A 19,577-nucleotide genomic window follows, 5' to 3' on the forward strand; every position below is an offset into this window, starting at 1 on the left:
AAGACGTGAATTGATGTATATTTAAAATAATAATTATAAATAAGTAACCTACGGAAAAAGGACAAGATGGCTGCCACCTGTGTTAGAACAAGTTTTAGACTTTCTCAACGATTTCCACGAATACTCACTGTTAGATGTCCATTGCATGTACGGGTAGTTATATTTATTAACTTTTGCAGTATATCTGTTAACTAATTTCGATCAACTTTGGTTAAACCCCTCAATTTAACTAACGCAATCCGTCAGGCCAATCGAGCGGATCCAGCCAACTCAATCAAAGCCTAAAGGCAAAATGGCACCGTCCGCACCGCGAAAGGAAAAGCGGTCCTAGCCTAGCTAGGCCTAGTACTACTAGCCTAGGATAGGACGTGCTTTCTTGAAAGGGTCCGGACTGCTGTGTTGGGCTGGTTGTAGAAATACAGTAAATAAATTGTTAAATATTGGGGTTTGTAGAATAAAATAATGATTATTATTATTTAGTAGCCTTATTTATTAGGTAAAAAGTACTAAAAAGGCTAGCATTTTGTAAACATATCTGTGATTTATTTGATTTCAGAGACAGAGTGGAAGGCATGCAAACTCCGCTGGGTATCGAGAAAAAAATTCAAGTATTTTTACAAGTAATTATTTAATTAAAAGATACCTGAACACTTCAAATGGTAAGTATTGATTAAAATCCTACATGATATTTGATCGTTCTTTCTTAACGTCATTAGTTTACAACTGTATATTTTGTTTTACTTTTAGTATATTTTGGAGAAGTAGTACCATTCAAACTTTTGTTTTACTTTTAGTATATTTTGGAGAAGTAGTACCATTCAAACTTTCGGACATTGGAGAAGGCATAGCAGAAGTCACTGTTAAAGAATGGTGAGTGTGTATTTAACAAATCCAAGGAGCATCAATTTTCTCTTCATTTATTGTAGAATATAGTCTTATTTATTTAATACAGTATGTTAATTTATTCTGTCATTTTTTTTTTCATTTTGTAGGTATGTAAAAGAAGGTGACACTGTGGCCCAATTTGATAGCATTTGTGAGGTTCAAAGTGACAAGGCTTCTGTGACCATCACCAGTCGTTTTGATGGTGTCATTAAAAAGCTTTATTATGAAGTTGATGATATTGCCAGTGTTGGGAATGCTCTTGTTGATATTGAAACATCTGGACAGACAGGTAAGATACATAAAAAAGGTCCAATTTAAAAGATTTACTTTCATCCAGCAGATAAATAGTAAGAAAAAGTAAAATAAAGATTTAAATGTAAAAGATGGATTGAGGCAAAATCCCAAGAAGGAAATAAAAGCCTAAGTCAGGGTTTAAGGGAAAAAAAGTAGTTATTAATAGTAATAGTATGTACATTTATTTTAATGTTATTTTGTTATACATTTATAGAAACTGGTGAAGTAGAAACTATTGAAGTAGAAGCTAGTGAACTTAGTGGTGATGATAGCGGTGTAGACTCTGTAACTCAACTTAGTGATAGACTAAGTACAAGAGCTATAGCTACTCCTGCTGTCAAACGCCTTGCAGCTGAGCATAAGGTGATTATTAAACCAGTGCTATTATACAAATACATATTATATAGATAAATAAACATTGAATTCAATAACATTAATTACATCATCCATCTTTCCCTAAACATTTAAAAATGTTAATCAGACAAATGCGGATTTTAAACTTCTGAATTAAATGACAAATGATAATACATAAATACGTTTAGTTTTGCTGGAAATAACCTAAATATGTCATGCAATCCATCTAGATAAATATTGCTGATATCCAGGGAAGTGGAAAAGATTCAAGAGTCTTAAAAGAAGATATATTAAAACACATCCAAGCAGCATCATCAGCTACCTCAGGAGAAGGTAGAATAAATAATATTTATTTTACTGTACTTCAAAATGTCTAAAGCTCTGTCTACACTATCAAACTAGTTTGACAAAAGAAGTGTGATGTGCCCAAATATAGTTGTTATATGCTTAAATATGGTAGTGATATACTCAAATATGGTAGTGATATACACAAATATGGTAGTGATATACCCAAATATGGTAGTGATATACCCAAATATGGTAGTGATATGACATCAGCTTTATTCATCTTAGTTTACTGTACTTACAGTTTTTTATTTAGTACAGGTGTACTGGTCAGTGGTCAGTAATGGCTGATTGGGCCAATAATAAAAAAAACTTTAATCATGGCATTTTATTTTATTGACTTTGTAGGACCAGGATTCCAACAACAAACATCAACCGCGACAACAACAACAATAGCGCCACCAATCGTCACCTACAGTCCAGATGATCGAATTGAGCCAATCAAAGGCTTTCAGAAAGCTATGGTCAAGAGTATGACCGCTGCTAATGCTATTCCTCATTTTGGTTATTGTGATGAAATTGAATTGAATGAATTAGTAGAACTAAGACAAAAACTGAAGAGTTTGCCATCTACAGGAGGGGTCAAGTTTACATATATGCCAGTTTTTATTAAGGTAAGAGTTTCTTTTTTACTTATCCTGGTTCTGTTTTGCTATACCATCTTAATTTCATTTTACATTGAACCGAATAAATCAAATTGAGAAAAGATATATTTCATAAGCTTAAAATTCACATTTAAAACAATTTTGTAAAACAACTTGTAACTTGCAAGGTTTATTAAAAACATAACAAATGATTCCACTATTTTATTAAAGTTTGAAATGTTAATTTATTATTTTTTGACAGGCTGCATCAATGGCTTTACAACAGTTTCCCATCTTAAATTCATTGGTAGATCAAAATTGTGAAAATATTACCTACAAGGTAAGTTATTGTGTTAAATCGCTTGCTTGTTTCCGTCATAAGGTTTTGTCTAATGTCAGTAATATTTAAATGTTGTCTTGTTATTTTTGCTTGTACATTATATATTATATGTTATGTCTTTCAACCCTGTTGGTGGTGAAAACAATTCACAAATGCTATTTCAAATCCCTTTTTTTTTTATATGTAAAGTCATTAAATCATACTTTTAATCTTTTATTTGTGATTTTAATTTATGCAAAATGTACTAAAATGACACCAATTTATGTACTAATTATGGTGGTGAATTTTGTACTGAATATTTGATTTTAAACCTGTGACCTCTGAACTTTGGTCCTGATGAAAAAACCCCAGCAATTTCCAACTAATATATTTATTATCTAACTGATACAGGGTTCACATAATATTGCTGTTGCAATGGACTCACCATTAGGTCTGATTGTTCCAAATATAAAAAATGTACAAAATCTAACTGTATTACAAGTTGCCCAAGAATTGAATAGACTGATGGAAGCGAGTGCTTCGGGCAAACTATCCACTCAAGATTTGACTGAGCCTACATTCTCACTCTCAAATATTGGAGCTGTAAGTATTAGCATTTGTAAGAATGCCATGTAGCTATAAAAATGTACTCTATTTAAGTTGATTAAACAATGTAGCTAAAGTTGTACGTATTAATGTTATGATTTTATAAGTTGTTGGAATATTGGAGCTATAAGTATTAACATTTACAAGAATACTATTTAGCTATTAATGTTGTGAGTTTAACATTTAAATTTGTCTTTCAAGGCTTTAATTGTTCTACAACTTTAATATAATATTTTGTACTACTTTAGATTGGTGGAACATACGCCAAGCCTGTTTTGTTACCCCCAACTGTCGCTATTGGAGCACTTGGACAGATCCAGGTATTGCATTTAGAATTTTTAATTTTGTTATTATTTTACTACTGACGAAGGATTTTTATTTCAGTCTCTATAATCATCTTTTTAACTTTAGTTTGTTTGTTTTTCTTTCCAAATTAAACTAATTTGTGTAAATTTTCACCTTTTTCAGGCATTACCACGTTTTGATAGTGAAGATGAAATCTACAAAAGTTATGTGATGCAAGTGAGTTGGGCTGCGGACCACCGTGTAATTGATGGCGCTACAATGGCTCGTTTTTCAAATCTATGGAAGAGCTACCTTCAAACACCATCTTCTATGATTCTAAATATGAAATAAACTTGAATCTATAGACTTAGTAAATTATTCTGTATCCTTCCTTCTTGCCAAGTTTTTTCATCGTGAAAAAACCACAAAATCAGGATAAAAATGCACAACAAAAAAGCAATTGTAATGCTACATATTACACAGACGTGTAGTAACTGCCATTTATTTATAGTGTATATATTTAATCATGGCAGAGAGACTTTCAATAAATGATGATGAAAGAATGTTGAATAGACTTCATGAATCAAGTTGTCAACTTTTACTTTAGTTCACAGAAGTTGTATCCTTAGATATCAATATATGATAGTGTGCTCTATTTGTAATGCTGCTATTATTAGTATGGTTGAAGGGTTAAGGTTTGGTAGAATTTAAAATTTCAGTGAATTTGAAATTACTTTGAGAAAAACATTTTTTAGGGGATCTAAATGAACTATTTTTGCTAAATAATTTAAAAAATACTGCTCTCTTTAAGCTCTCTAAAGCTTTCTTTGATGGCGCTATAAGATTCATTTTAACAAGAGAGATTTATTTTGCACCAAAAACTTGAACTGACATTATGTGAAATAATGCAGGATCTAAATAAACCAGCCTGTGCTACAAAGTACATACTTAACTACGTTTAATGTCATTATTACTGGCTATTTTATGTTAACTTGGGTAGGTAGCCTGATAACAAATGTGGCATGTATATATATATATTATAAATAGTAGTTTATAAAAATATGTGGAGGCCTACAAGATCATGAATCTTTGTGATGTTATTCTCTTTTATTTCTAAGAATAGCCAATAAAATTGCAGATACACAATCAACGATTTATTGTTTTTTTTCCCGCATATTATGTATTTTCTGAGATAATTGAAAAATTAAACGTTCAGCCATAAAAAATGTCTGATATAATACAGTACAAGTTTTCTAAATTTGTCAATTATGTTGGTCATGTCCTTTTGTTTAAAATAAAGTTTCATAATCTAAAAACTTTTAACCAATCATCAATGAATACGCCCGAGGTACGTCTTTATTGTATGGCGCCCTCTCAGCAGTGTAGATCATGCATGCTGCCTGGCGCCGGCTGGCGCGCTCGGCGCGCCTGCTGCATGCGCTGCTGCAGCAGCAACTAGCAAAGTCCCTGTGCCTAGCCTAGTAGAGTGTGTGTCTGACGAACGACTGCCTAGCTGACACAGTGACAGGACAGCTGACAAGTAGAACGAATTGCTAATTTATTGTTGAATTAGAATTCAAAGTAGGTATTGTATTTTATTTGTATACATTAAAAAATCAGGCAATTAAAGAGGCTGAACTCTCACTTGGCCCCTACTAGGTAGGCTAGGCCTAGAGGCCTAGCTAGCCTAGCCTACCGGGTTAGCTAGGCCTCCTTATACTACTAGGCCTAGGCCTCCTAGCCTAGGCCTACTCTACTAGGCCCTAGCTAGGTAGGTACTACTACTAGCCTAGCTAGAGGGGTAGAGTAGAGTGGAAGAGTGGATAAAATACATTTTTTCTACAACACAAGCCATGTTAAAAAAGTGCGACTGACTGAGAAAAAAAATAAATTGTGCAATAAAATCCTTGTGAGTACTTTCAAATTTCTCAAATCAAAAGTAACATAAATAGAATTGGGACTGTCACTGTGTTGGTGTGGATCGGCACAATAACTTGACATAATAAATTGATATTAACATGAAACCTTTTTATTTGTCTATTGGCAAGGTCGCAAACGTGTACCTTTATATTCTGTATTACTGAAAACTAGGCCTAGACGCACGTTTGACTCTGCCAGTAAAAAGACTGCTTTTCAAAATTGTTCATGAATGCAAAAAGATATGCAAAAAAGATATTATGAACAGAATATAAAGTAGAAAGAACCGAACTGAATGAGCAGCCTTTAATATCAATCAATCAATCAATCAAAGTAACATTTATTTCTCTTGTCTTTCATAGAAAATAAAAATTAACAGTAAAAATTATTAAAATAAGAGGGGCAACATTCCTAAAAAGCAAAGCTTGTATAAGGCAGCCCATAGAAAATGAAAAAAAAAACAGGACAACACGGGAACCGGAAACAGGACAAAAACAGTAATGAAGACTTTTAGATTCAGGGTACCGAAAAGACTAAATATCAAAACTACAATGAGTGAAAGGATAATTAAACATAACTAGATAAGAGGTGCCGTTTCAATTTAAAAGAAAAACTCTTCTTAGACAAAGCACTTTTTATATTAACTGGTACGTTATCCCAAAGTTTAGGACCAGTGAACTTAATGCTATGTTTAAAAGAAGTAGTTTTAAAAAAAGGAATACGTATTTGATTTGCGCTCCGAGTACTGTGGTTATGAAAATTAAGATTGAAACTAAATAAATCATTAAAGTGTGATGGCAGGATCGAGTTTAGCCATGAATAGAGGAAAACACTTTGTTGAATATCCGGCCCATTTGTTTGTTCATTTTGAAGACATGTTGTTTATGAATATATATTGATATTGAAACAATACTCTCTTGTATTAAGCCTGCTTAATGATGTTTCTTTACAGGAATTAATTTTACTTCCCTGGATCAGGCCAGGCATACCACTCCTTTATATTAGTTCAGCAGATTTATACTTTTATTATGAATATAACACATATTTTTCAGTTGTATATCTTTCAAATTATGTTATATCATAATTTAAAGATGAAAACCACATAAAATACACCCACAACCATGATTGTGGGTGTTTTTTTATTGTATGTTATATTAAGTGTACTTTATTTGACCCGTAGGATTTGGCTAAAAATAATCTAGTATAAACTTCATGATTAAACCTGTATTCAATGAGTAAATAATGTCCATAATATAGTAGGTAAAAATAGTATCATTGCTTCTCAATTGTTTTAATTGTTGTGTTGTTGTTGTAGTGAAACCAGACTACGTGAGTACTTAGCACTGGTACTTATCCCTTAGTTCCTTTCTGTTTAATCCTGTATAACCTTTGTACAATACTTGATAATCCATTGATAATGTAATCAGACAAACTAGTTAACTTATCATTAGCTGACCTAGTACTCATTCACACACATTTGCAGGTAGCTAACCATGGATGCCGAAGAGGAATTTGTGGCCCAGCTTTCTGATGATCGTTTGAAGTATTTTGCACTAATTCTGGCAACATTTTGCTGCTATATGTTTGGTTATCTCTATATTTCTCCTACATTGTCAAGAAGGTTTTACAAAGGTTATGATAATCTAAGCGACTTACAGAAAAGGGACTGGAATACAAGGTTAGTTCTACAATAAATAAAACAGTTTGCCTATAGTATCATCATGTTCATAGCATGTTCCTATCATGCTCATGTTATGCTCTTTGATTATTGTTAAGATTGCCTAGACACTGCAGTGCTAGTGGCATGTTTGTTATTAGTAGTGTCCCGTCTTTTGGGGAATATCTGAGAAAATCTGTCATTTCATTGGTACAGAGAATGTCTGATAACAAAAATTAAATGATAGAATGTGATGTATTATGGTATCATCATTTGAATCATCCAGGCGTCATAACAAAATGATCCTGAGATGATCTGATACCGGTGTTTTTTTTAAAACTTAGTTATGCAATTGATTTTGTGACTACAGTAGGCCTGTGGATGTCTGTTTCCGAAATAAAGTATACTGAATGAATGAAATGATTACCCTAGCATGCTCGTCTTAGTCCTTTTTCGTGGAATCATTTTATTACCCTATGAAGTGACATCATGTTCTATCTGTCTCATTTCATTCTTGTATCATCATACTGTTGCCATTATCATTATATTCTATCATTTTCTTCTATCTTATAAATTGTAATGTCAAAAACAAAAGCCAAACACTGTAAATAAAAACCTGCTCATTGAAAATCTTTTTTTTACAGAGGCTTTTCGACTGTAAATTCTGTTATCACAAGCAGTTTGTGTGTTTATATTCTTTTATTTGATGAAAAAGCCAATTTGGAACATATTTGGTAAGTTTGGATTACTTACGCCTTCTGAATATAGCACACTATAATACTAAGTTAAAGGTTTGAATAGTGCGTACTATTACACGCTATGTGACCCACAATCGTCCAATCAAATGAGAGGAATTTATTTAGGTGTTATTTAAAGCACACTAATATACTAGGTTAAAGGTTTGCTGCTGTGTCAATGTCAGCTATTAGCTCTGTTATGAATTAATAATATATCATACATATACTCAATTAGTATCATTGTTGTGTTGTGTTTTTGTCAGGGCTCGCTCTACTCTTTCAAGTATTAATATCTCATTGTTAACTGGATACATTCTATGTGGTAAGTGCTATTAACATGTTATACAGTAATGTAGTAACTATAAATAATAATTTTTACCCAGATTAAAAAACAGAATAATGGTAGTCTGATGTCTATTCCAATTTGGTGAATATAACCTGACTAGCTAAGGTCTTTGCGGAACTGTGCCGGTGTAAAAGACCCTTAAGACTGTGTAGACCCAATTTATGCTGCGTACTAAGCATGGTTCTTACTTGTTTTTATGGTGTCCTTCATACTGATTTAATTAACATACTTTCAGTAACAAATTATTAACAATTATTAAAAAGAAATATATAAATGTATTTATGTCATGGTGCCTGCAGTATAATTTAATATTAATTTTGTTTTCTCTGTAGATTTAGCTATTGTGTTAACATACTTCCCACTTATTGAAAGCCTCAGCTATTCTTCTCACCATCTAGCTGCAGTGTGTGCTTACATATACAGTTTAGTAAGTATCACTTTCATTTGCTGTTTTTAAATCTGTGGAAGTTTCCTGGATGTAGTGATTTAGTCTCTTTCCACATCATCCATCAACTCTGGATTTTACACAAATCTACACAAAACATTGGTGTGTGTAAAGCCCAGAGTTTTGCTAGGCAATATGGAAGGGGTATTAGTTTTGATTCCTCAAGATAAATATGTATTTCCTATGAGTATTATTATTGTCCAATCAAATTTGAGCATGCCTTATAAGGTAAAGTGGTATGTATAACAAGAAAGAGAGACATAATATTTAAAATCTTTCTCGTGTTTATCATTTTATCATTTAGTCATTTTCAAAATTATCAAACTTTTTTCTTATTAATATTTCAATTATATTAATTCTTATATGAAGCTTTAGTTGTATTATATGTTTGCTTTGTCTTAGTAATAAATAAATAAATGCTTCATAAATATAATAGTATATTGTTTATTTTTCTACAGACATACAATGGTCTTCTTTATTTTGCTAATTTCCGTGTATTAGCTGAAATCTCAACACCGTTTGTGAACTTCAGGTACGGACTAAGTATTCATGTATTTGATGTCATTATGTTTGTGTTATAATCATGTTTGTGTTGTAATCTTGAAAGATATAACATATTCACCAACAATGATATACAGCCATGGATGACAAGGGTGGATCCAAGGGGTACCACATACTCCCCCACCCAAACTTAAAGCCTTGGCTTAATGCGTCCTCCTCACACAATTATATTTATTAATTTATGTTTTGTATTATATTTTATATTGTATTGTGTGAAACAATAAACTTGAAACACTATTATTTGATATCTATTTTTTACATTAATATATTAATACAGTATTAATAAAAAGTTGCAAATCTTGACCAAGTACCAAGCTTAAACAAAAAAGTGATGGTAATGATCCATTGACCCCGTTGACACGGATACAATTTAGAAAACGTATGGAATGAATGTATGAACAATGTATAGAAAGATAATACAGATGATAACAATTTTATTGAATGAATGTTATTCCTCTTCCAGATGGATAATGAGCACCATTGGTGTCAAGAAATCGCATAAATTATTTATCATAAACGGGTTAATGATGGTGGCTGTATTCTTCTCTGTGCGTATATTAACCATGCCATATTACTACTATAAGATGATATCTGTCTGGAGATCACCAATAGTTGATACACTCAGTCTACATATGAAAATATGTTGGATGTCAGCTAGTATAGTGTTGGATAGTATTAATTTATTATGGTTCAGAAAAATGTTCAACGGGGCTAGAAAAATTTTGAAAGAGAATTCAAAAACACAAATTGAAGATTCAAATATCAGAAAACGAGAGAAGGGCAAGTGAGATTAATTGAATGAGAAGACATTGTTTAGTTTAGTGTGTTTATTTGAAGAAAATATATAAATTATTGAGAATTTAACACAAATAATTTAACATTTTAATTAAATTTTATGCAATTTTTAACAATTCAGGTGCATGTACACATTTATATTATTGTTATTGTAATACAAAATATTGTTAAATATTAAAATAGAATAAAATATTGTTATTGTAATACAAAATATAATGTTTCAATTCAGGAGGACATATTGAGGACACGTAGTCAAGTATCATTTCTATGTCTTTTTTTAAAGAAAAAAACATAGAAATTCTGTTTGCTCTATTGGCGGAGCACAATATCCAACGGACACAAGATGAACTCAAAACAAAAACATTACAAACAGTGTCTACATGGTGTGTTGGCGGAGCACAATATCCAACGGACACAACACGTACTCAAAACAAAAACATTACAAACAGTGTCTACATGGTGTGTTGGCGGAGCACAATATTTAACAATATTGGTTGGCGGAGCACAATATCCAACGGACACAACACGTACTCAAAACAAAAACATTACAAACAGTGTCTACATGATGTTTCTAATGTTACAATTAATTTGAGTAATGTGATTTTACACATTTGTTATTTTATTCATAATTAATTATATAATAATATTCTATTTATAATATATACTGTATGTCATATTGCACAGGATACATTGTGTTAGTAATCTTACAATTGTTATAATTTTACAGTATTATTAATATTAATATATTGTATTCTTGAAATATATATGGCATCATCCCCTTTTCCAGGTACATAGAGAGAATCACAAAAGGTTAGGGACAAAAGAAAGTATTCACGTAAAGGAATTGAAAGTGATGAGAGGATGAATTTCACAAAAAAAGAAACTCTGCCTATGTTTTACTTTATAAAATTGTCTAATCCTAATCACTAACTTAACTCATATTATTTTACGAGTAAATATGCAGGGATTTTATGTGTCAATGCTTGGAATAGTGGCACTTGCAAACTATAGTACAAATAGTGGCACTTGCAAACTGTAGTACAAATAGTGGCACTTGCAAACTGTAGTACAAATAGTGGCACTTGCAAACTGTAGTACAAATAGTGGCACTTGCAAACTGTAGTACAAATAGTGGCACTTGCAAACTGTAGTACAAATAGTGGCACTTGCAAACTGTAGTACAAATACTGGCACTTGCAAACTGTAGTACAAATAGTGGCACTTGCAAACTGTTAGTACAAATAGTGGCACTTGAAAACTGTTAGTACAAATAGTGGCACTTGAAAACTGTAGTACAAATAGTGGCACTTGCAAACTGTAGTACAAATAGTGGCACTTGCAAACTGTTAGTACAAATAGTGGCACTTGCAAACTGTTAGTACAAATAGTGGCACTTGCAAACTGTTAGTACAAATAGTGGCACTTGCAAACTGTAGTACAAATAGTGGCACTTGCAAACTGTAGTACAAATAGTGGCACTTGCAAACTGTTAGTACAAATAGTGGCACTTGCAAACTGTTAGTACAAATAGTGGCACTTGCAAACTGTTAGTACAAATAGTGGCACTTGCAAACTGTAGTACAAATAGTGGCACTTGCAAACTGTAGTACAAATAGTGGCACTTGCAAACTGTAGTACAAATAGTGGCACTTGCAAACTGTAGTACAAATAGTGGCACTTGCAAACTGTAGTACAAATAGTGGCACTTGCAAACTGTAGTACAAATAGTGGCACTTGCAAACTGTTAGTACAAATAGTGGCACTTGCAAACTGTAGTACAAATAGTGGCACTTGCAAACTGTAGTACAAATAGTGGCACTTGCAAACTGTAGTACAAATAGTGGCACTTGCAAACTGTAGTACAAATAGTGGCACTTGCAAACTGTAGTACAAATAGTGGCACTTGCAAACTGTAGTACAAATAGTGGCACTTGCAAACTGTAGTACAAATAGTGGCACTTGCAAACTGTAGTACAAATAGTGGCACTTGCAAACTGTAGTACAAATAGTGGCACTTGCAAACTGTAGTACAAATAGTGGCACTTGCAAACTGTAGTACAAATAGTGGCACTTGCAAACTGTTAGTACAAATAGTGGCACTTGCAAACTGTTAGTACAAATAGTGGCACTTGCAAACTGTTAGTACAAATAGTGGCACTTGCAAACTGTAGTACAAATAGTGGCACTTGCAAACTGTAGTACAAATAGTGGCACTTGCAAACTGTAGTACAAATAGTGGCACTTGCAAACTGTAGTACAAATAGTGGCACTTGCAAACTGTAGTACAAATAGTGGCACTTGCAAACTGTTAGTACAAATAGTGGCACTTGCAAACTGTAGTACAAATAGTGGCACTTGCAAACTGTAGTACAAATAGTGGCACTTGCAAACTGTAGTACAAATAGTGGCACTTGCAAACTGTTAGTACAAATAGTGGCACTTGCAAACTGTTAGTACAAATAGTGGCACTTGCAAACTGTAGTACAAATAGTGGAACTTGCAAACTGTAGTACAAATAGTGGCACTTGCAAACTGTAGTACAAATAGTGGCACTTGCAAACTGTTAGTACAAATAGTGGCACTTGCAAACTGTTAGTACAAATAGTGGCACTTGCAAATTGTTAGTACAGTCAAATACAAACATCAAATAAATAAAGTTAATAACTTGACAGCCAGGATCATTTAAATTAGCCAAATGTGGTCAATTTTGATCATCTTTAAATAAAAACACAAACAAATTATACAGTACAGTATTTACAAAGGATATAAAAGGCACAATTCTATCCACCATGCAAGTATATAAGTATTAAAGATTATAATGACACAAATCAATTTAACAAACCTGCTGTCGAAATGGTAGGCTATTTATTAGTTAGTGATGTTTAACACATTAGTAAAAAGCAATATTGACAAAGTGTATAACATGTAATTAAAATAAATCATTTTAATTTAGAAGCATTGTTGAATAAAATATTTTGTAATCTGAATAAACAGTTTATTTCAAAATAGATTTAAAATATAATTTGTATAATATGTACCACATTTCTGCTGAATGGAAATACTTAGCATTACCCAACATGCAATGGGCTCTGGCAGTCAATTAAAATGTTGCTTCAGTGTAGTTGACTCAAGGTCAGCGACTGTCAATCAAATAACTGTTATTTTGTGTTGCAGCTAAGGGTATGCTCAGATCCATGGAGTTATGCTTAACTAACGTTTCGTTTGAAACTAAATTGTCACCGATTTGGATGAACATCTAGTATGCAGGAGTAAATTTGATTGGTTAGAGGTCAGAGGTCAAAATCGTTCATATCGTAAGCGTCATTCACTAATCTTTTACCTTGAGCTGTCGTAACAAACAAAAGATCAGTGTCGCAAGAGGTGGCTTCTAATCTTTTCCTGGTTCAGACCTATGAAGTTGTGCGCCGTGTACAATATGAAAGCATAACTCTGTAGGTCTGAACAGGCCCTTAATGAAGTATATGGAAATGAATGTTTTAGAACTAAAGGTTTCATTCTGTGTAAAAGACAGAATAAGTAAATAATTGCAACTCCCTTGCAGTCCATACTGGTAATTATTATTTTATAATCTAAATGAAGTAGATAAAAGTATTGTTTTGACATTTAAAAAATAAGCACATCCATACAGTATTTATAATCCAAAATATATAAATTTATTTACATAAAATTTACCTTTCTCAAGTTAAAAACAAATTTAACAAGCAAATAAATATAATTTAAGATGTACTCTATTGAATTGTTAAGTCTAAGAAAATCTTAGTAATAATATATCAATCATTAGCTTATTTGTGTACAATGAAAAGTTACAAAAGATACATGTTTGGGTCTACAGACATCTTTTTAAATCATTGCTCCATTTTTTGATAATGTTGTCACTTTTAAATATTCTTTTATCCTTGGACGAAGATTAGAAATTGTGCTGATATTCAACAATAAACCTAATCTTGGATATTTCAAGAATGGACTGACAGCAGACTGCATGCATTGTGGTCTTCAGGCTCCAAACAATCTGTAAAAAACAAAATTAGCATTATTCTTTTCTGTTTATAAAATAAACTTGATACATTATTGTTAATACACTAGGAGTTGTAAGTAGGGGTGAGGGTGAGTACTTCATAAAGATGTCCTTGTCTGTCTGGAGTGGCATAACACAGAGGCCTGAGGCCCCTGGTTTAGGAAACCTAAGTGGCCCTCCAACGCTTTTTTCTAAATATTTTAACGCCTGTTTACTGTTTCTTCCTCTTGGCACTGCTCAGGGGCCCCTGGGTTCAGCCAGTGAGCTACTCATTCCATAACAGTAGAGGCTTAATTGTGTGAGTGTGTCATAACAGCCAACAAGCTATTCAAACATAGCTTACAAATACTGTATAAATAACTTACACTATCATCATGAAAATCACAGCTATATTCCAAAATCCTATAAATATTCTGAAGTACCGTAAATTGAGTAAAAATTCACGAATTTTATCACCTGGAATAAAAATAATAAATATTTAACCAGAAAAGGATGAAATACTGTATTAGAATGTATAGAATATCTGAATGATTGTAAGCAAATTTGTTTACATAATTTAAAGAATAAATTCATTACTTAATTTGTTAATCTGTCGGATATCTAACTTTAATTTGTTTATTGGGTTGAGTGAAACTAAGCAGTTAGTTGTGTGCCTTAAAATGAAAACTTAAAATAGGAGATTATGTAAAAACACTTATTAAGCTTTCACGTATGGGGCGCCATAAGCAGCAAAAGTGTGTAGCTTTTGCTGCTTATGGCGCCCCATATTCACGTACCAGTAGTTGGTTCTGCAACACTCTCTCCAAAACCTTCTACTTCTTGCTTCTTCTTTCTAATAATTTAGAAGAATAATTTAAGTATAGTTTGACAATAAAAAGTAAAAACCTAACGATTCTAAAATATGACAGGAAAGCTAAGAAAAAACTACAGTATGAAGAAACAATAGTGAGTTGTAGACAAGAGGTAGTTCAGAACGATACGGTAATTAGATTTGACGTATGACATGGCATCGTCCATAGACCATAAGTGGTTTGTTTTAGATGTGCAGATAAACTGCACTCTTTCAATCATGATATCACCATATATACTTAATATGTAAACTTATAATTTGGTTGGTAATACTTACAACTTAAAATTAAGAACAGCTCCAGCATTTACAAGTAAAGTCCTATATTAATGCAACAATAAAAGGGATCATGAAAACAATAATCAATTTCTTATATTTGTATTTGTAGCTAAATTAGTAGGACAGCCTTATACGTACATAAACATACAGAGATCCAACAATGCATACATAGACTGTCTACTTTATACTGTTTTTTTAATAATAATTAAAACTAAAAAAGGAAAAATTTCATTATATATGACGTACAAAACAAAAATAATTTACGTTTATTAATATATTATTAGTAAAATTTATATTTTAAAGATTCTTGCTTAAATTTAATGGTTCAGTTTGTGCACATTAGTTGTTTTATGCGCGATTTTAAATTGTAAAAAAATCTCTAGGCCTAGATGAGCCTGGAATGTACGACATAAGACACAGGTGTTAGATGATGTGGCAAAGAGGTTTTCACTACACACGACAACAAAGATAGATGGTGCATTCGCCAAGGCCTAGCTAAATAATTAGGCCTAAGTAAACTTTTCTGCAAAGAATGAAGTCTTAAGTATATAACTATACATAAATATAATCTATCTATAATATTTAAAAACCATACCCAAATAAAATAAGGTCGGATATCATGATTAAAATTGGCTTTATAAAGTTTGCAATTTATAAACAAACAAGCAATTGCAAAAGGTAGAGTGAGTCCTCTACGGTACCGCCGTACTCCTCATGCGAGTGTAGAGGGCGCCAGACAACAAAATGTAATACACACTGCTGCTGCGCATTTAATTGGATATCAGAGCGTCATTTCAGGTATATAAACTATACCAAACTGGCGAGTAAATCATGTTTTACTTTTTAAACCTCGCAACGTCTGGTTGAAAAGGCTACTCGGACCAATAATTTCTATTAGCCTAGAGGTTATTGCGATTTGGACGTTTCTGATTGGCTGTAGCCATGGACTATATTGATTAACACTGCTCTGATTGGTTGTAGCTTTGAATACATCTTCTCGGAACTCGTCCTTAATACAATAGCAATTTAGCACAGTGTTTTACTATATAACCAGATAAATAATAGGAAACATTTAATAATTTGATAAATGACATTTAAATAGCAATTTAGGTAAATGTCTTTTGAAATGAAATTATATAAATTATAACCAATTTGGTTAGAGTAAAACACAATGATAAAGAATAGGAAACATTTAATAATATGATAAATTACATTTACATAGCAATTTAGCACTGTGTTTTACTATAACCAATTTGGTTAGAGTAAAACACAATGATAAAGAATAAGAAACATTTAATAACATGATAAATGACATTTACATAGCAATTAGCACTGTGTTTTACTATAACCAATTTGGTTAGAGTAAAGCACAATGATAAAGAATAGGAAACATTTAATAACATGATAAATGACATTCACATAGCAATTTAGCACTGTGTTTTACTATAACCAATCAGATTAGAGTAAAACACAATGATAAAGAATAGGAAACATTTAATAATATGATATATAACATTTACATAGCAATTTAGCACTGTGTTTTACTATAACCAATTTGATTAGAGTAAAACACAACAATAAAGAATAGGAAACATTTAATAACATGATAAATTACATTTACATAGCAATTTATCACTGTGTTTTACTATAACCAATTTGGTTGAGTAAAACACAATGATAAAGAATAGGAAACATTTAATAATATGATAAATTACATTTACATAGCAATTTATCACTGTGTTTTACTATAACCAATTTGGTTAGAGTAAAACACAATGATAAAGAATAGGAATTTAATAATATGATATATAACATTTATATAGCAATTTAGCACTGTGTTTTACTATAACCAATTTGGTTAGAGTTAAACACAATGATAAAGAATAGGAAACATTTAAAAATATGATAAATGACATTTACATAGCAATTTAGCACTGTGTTTTACTATAACCAATTTGATTAGAGTAAAACACAATGATAAAGAATATGAAACATTTAATAATATGATAAATTGCTAGCACTGTGTTTTACTATACCAATTTAGTTTTGGATAAAGAATATGAATTTAAAGAATGGATATAATATGATATGATACAATATGATTTTCTCCCAATTAGTAAGACATTTTGGAATATTGCGTGCGTAGTGCACCTAACAAGATCATGTTCGCTATTTAAAACTCACATTTTAAAACCGTAAACGCATAAATTTGCGGACATACTCGTAAAACACACTTCCAGAGATTTAATAATTTTAACAGTACTACAAAATCCATAATATAAAGTATAGATTTGTACAAAAAGAGCAGAACAATTAAATTAACGGTCATTACATCTACTGAACTGTCTCATTACATCTACTGAAAAATTCATCGCGATGAATTTATTTATAATACACCAATCAGATCACACGCAATTAGTATGGAATGCCAGTTTAGGCGATGATAAAATCGCGTCGATGATGCAATGAAAATTGCGTCGATGTGATGAAAATTGCGTCGATGAATATAGTATTGATGTAATGAAAATTTAAGTCGATGTGATGAACATTGCGTCGATGAAAATTGCGTCGATGTAATGAAAATTGCGTTAATGTGATGAAAATTGCGTCGATGAAAATTGCGTCGATGAAAACTGCATCGATGAAAACTGCATCGATGAAAAAAAAAAAAAATTTCATCGATGCAGTTTTCATCTGCATCGATGAAAACAAAAAAAAATTTTCATCGATGCAGTTTTCATCGATGAAAATTGCGATCTCCCTGCCGGTATGATTTGAATATGATGTCATGGATGCTGGACATCTGAATTTTATGTACTGCACTGGTGGATTAACGGAAGCAATTAGCTAGAAGATATAATGTGTTCGAAAGGACAATAATGGATCCATTGCTAAAATGTGTTGACAATAAATCACTAAAATGTTAATCAGTGCATATATTTCAACATTGTTTTAGTGCGCGCTCACTGTGCGCTTGTCTATAACGCGCGCTAGCGCAAGCGGTAAACATGTTTATCATATCAAAATATTCAGAAACCGTCAATTTTTTGCAACATAATAACATTATTAACAATCATCATTATTAACATCATCATTTACTTTACTAGTAGTCATTTTCATCATTGATTGAATTAAAACCATTTGGAATTTTCATAATCAATTAAATTCATCACATCAATTTTCATCGATGCAGTTTTCATCGACGCAATTTTCATCGATGCAGTTTTCATCGACGCAATTTTCATCGACGCAATTTTCATCGATGCAATTTTCATCGACGCAATGTAAATTGCGTCGACGCAATTTACATTGCATCGACGCAATCTACATTGCGTCGATGCAATTTTCATCGACGCAATTTCATCATCGACGCAATTTTTATCATCGCCAAAAACTTGTGTAAAACGGCGTTCCATAATTAGTGACGAATCGCATATTCGCCGTTTATTGTTGAGGCGCGTAAACAGTGTGCGCAATGCACGTTTTCTTCCCATGACGAGACGAATCGATATTCGACGCTTCGTGTGACGAATAATCGCCAAATTATAATTAATATAATTAATTAATGAAATAAGATACGCAGTTGATGTTTGCATCAATTGTTCTTTAGAATAATACTTTCGAAATACAAAACAAAAAATGTGTGGTGAGTGACGATATGTTCAATCATGGACCTATAAATTACTAATTTATAGGTCCATGATTCAATATCTGTAGCTTCAATTCAAACATAATGTAACAGAAAATTCGAAGCGTACAAAAACGTTCGTTTACACAACACTTTTTTTAATACTTTATTATTGATTATTATATTATACAGGAATACTATTTATTTCCTCATTTCTACCCAAGAATAAACAATTTTTGGATACAAAACTTTATGCATGTGAATTACATTACCAAAATATTAAAATGAGGATAAAAAACATCGCGTAAAATACTCGTATTCAAAAGCTTCTGAAATTTGTAGATATATGTCATGAAAAAGAAATTTGACATTCCCAATAATTTTTTGGGGCAAAAATGTAATATATGAAACATACAATTTACATAGTTTATCATTGTTTTTTATTAGAACCAATATGGTTACACAGTTAAACATAGTGATAAAGAATAGATACTCAGGGATGTCACCAGCTTTTTGGAGTGCTGGTCGGCAAATTCCGCCCCCCCCCCCCCCGGGGGGGGGGGTACTATACCCCCGGGGGTTGTCGTTATTTTAGCGAAACATAAAGAATTATGAAAATAAATAACAACAAATTGCATCAGGTCTAGGCCTAACCTT

General features: G+C 32.1%; 3 protein-coding genes across 3 annotated transcripts; 2 read left to right on the forward strand and 1 right to left on the reverse strand.

The window, feature by feature from the left end:
* Positions 1 to 41: 41 nt before the first annotated feature.
* Positions 42 to 4,833, forward strand: LOC140051048 (lipoamide acyltransferase component of branched-chain alpha-keto acid dehydrogenase complex, mitochondrial-like). The gene is made up of 11 exons (XM_072096121.1): positions 42 to 147; positions 557 to 659; positions 795 to 870; positions 993 to 1,174; positions 1,394 to 1,542; positions 1,764 to 1,866; positions 2,227 to 2,492; positions 2,725 to 2,802; positions 3,193 to 3,384; positions 3,636 to 3,707; positions 3,856 to 4,833. The coding sequence occupies exons 1-11, from the start codon at positions 67 to 69 to the stop codon at positions 4,021 to 4,023; spliced, it is 1,470 nt and encodes a 489-aa protein (XP_071952222.1). The 5' UTR covers positions 42 to 66; the 3' UTR covers positions 4,024 to 4,833.
* A 315-nt stretch (positions 4,834 to 5,148) lies between these two features.
* LOC140051633 (TLC domain-containing protein 4-B-like) lies at positions 5,149 to 10,597 on the forward strand. The gene is made up of 7 exons (XM_072096906.1): positions 5,149 to 5,253; positions 7,073 to 7,267; positions 7,891 to 7,980; positions 8,247 to 8,305; positions 8,662 to 8,756; positions 9,233 to 9,306; positions 9,799 to 10,597. The coding sequence occupies exons 2-7, from the start codon at positions 7,083 to 7,085 to the stop codon at positions 10,121 to 10,123; spliced, it is 828 nt and encodes a 275-aa protein (XP_071953007.1). The 5' UTR covers positions 5,149 to 5,253; positions 7,073 to 7,082; the 3' UTR covers positions 10,124 to 10,597.
* A 3,193-nt stretch (positions 10,598 to 13,790) lies between these two features.
* Positions 13,791 to 16,004, reverse strand: LOC140051356 (small integral membrane protein 7-A-like). Its single transcript, XM_072096545.1, has 5 exons — positions 15,888 to 16,004; positions 15,293 to 15,334; positions 14,943 to 14,998; positions 14,532 to 14,622; positions 13,791 to 14,160 (listed from the first exon to the last, which is right to left on the reverse strand). The coding sequence occupies exons 1-5, from the start codon at positions 15,911 to 15,913 to the stop codon at positions 14,145 to 14,147; spliced, it is 231 nt and encodes a 76-aa protein (XP_071952646.1). The 5' UTR covers positions 15,914 to 16,004; the 3' UTR covers positions 13,791 to 14,144.
* Positions 16,005 to 19,577: the final 3,573 nt, after the last annotated feature.

The sequence above is a fragment of the Antedon mediterranea genome, chromosome 6 (genome assembly GCF_964355755.1).
Source record: "Antedon mediterranea chromosome 6, ecAntMedi1.1, whole genome shotgun sequence".
Classification (NCBI taxonomy): domain Eukaryota; kingdom Metazoa; phylum Echinodermata; class Crinoidea; order Comatulida; family Antedonidae; genus Antedon; species Antedon mediterranea.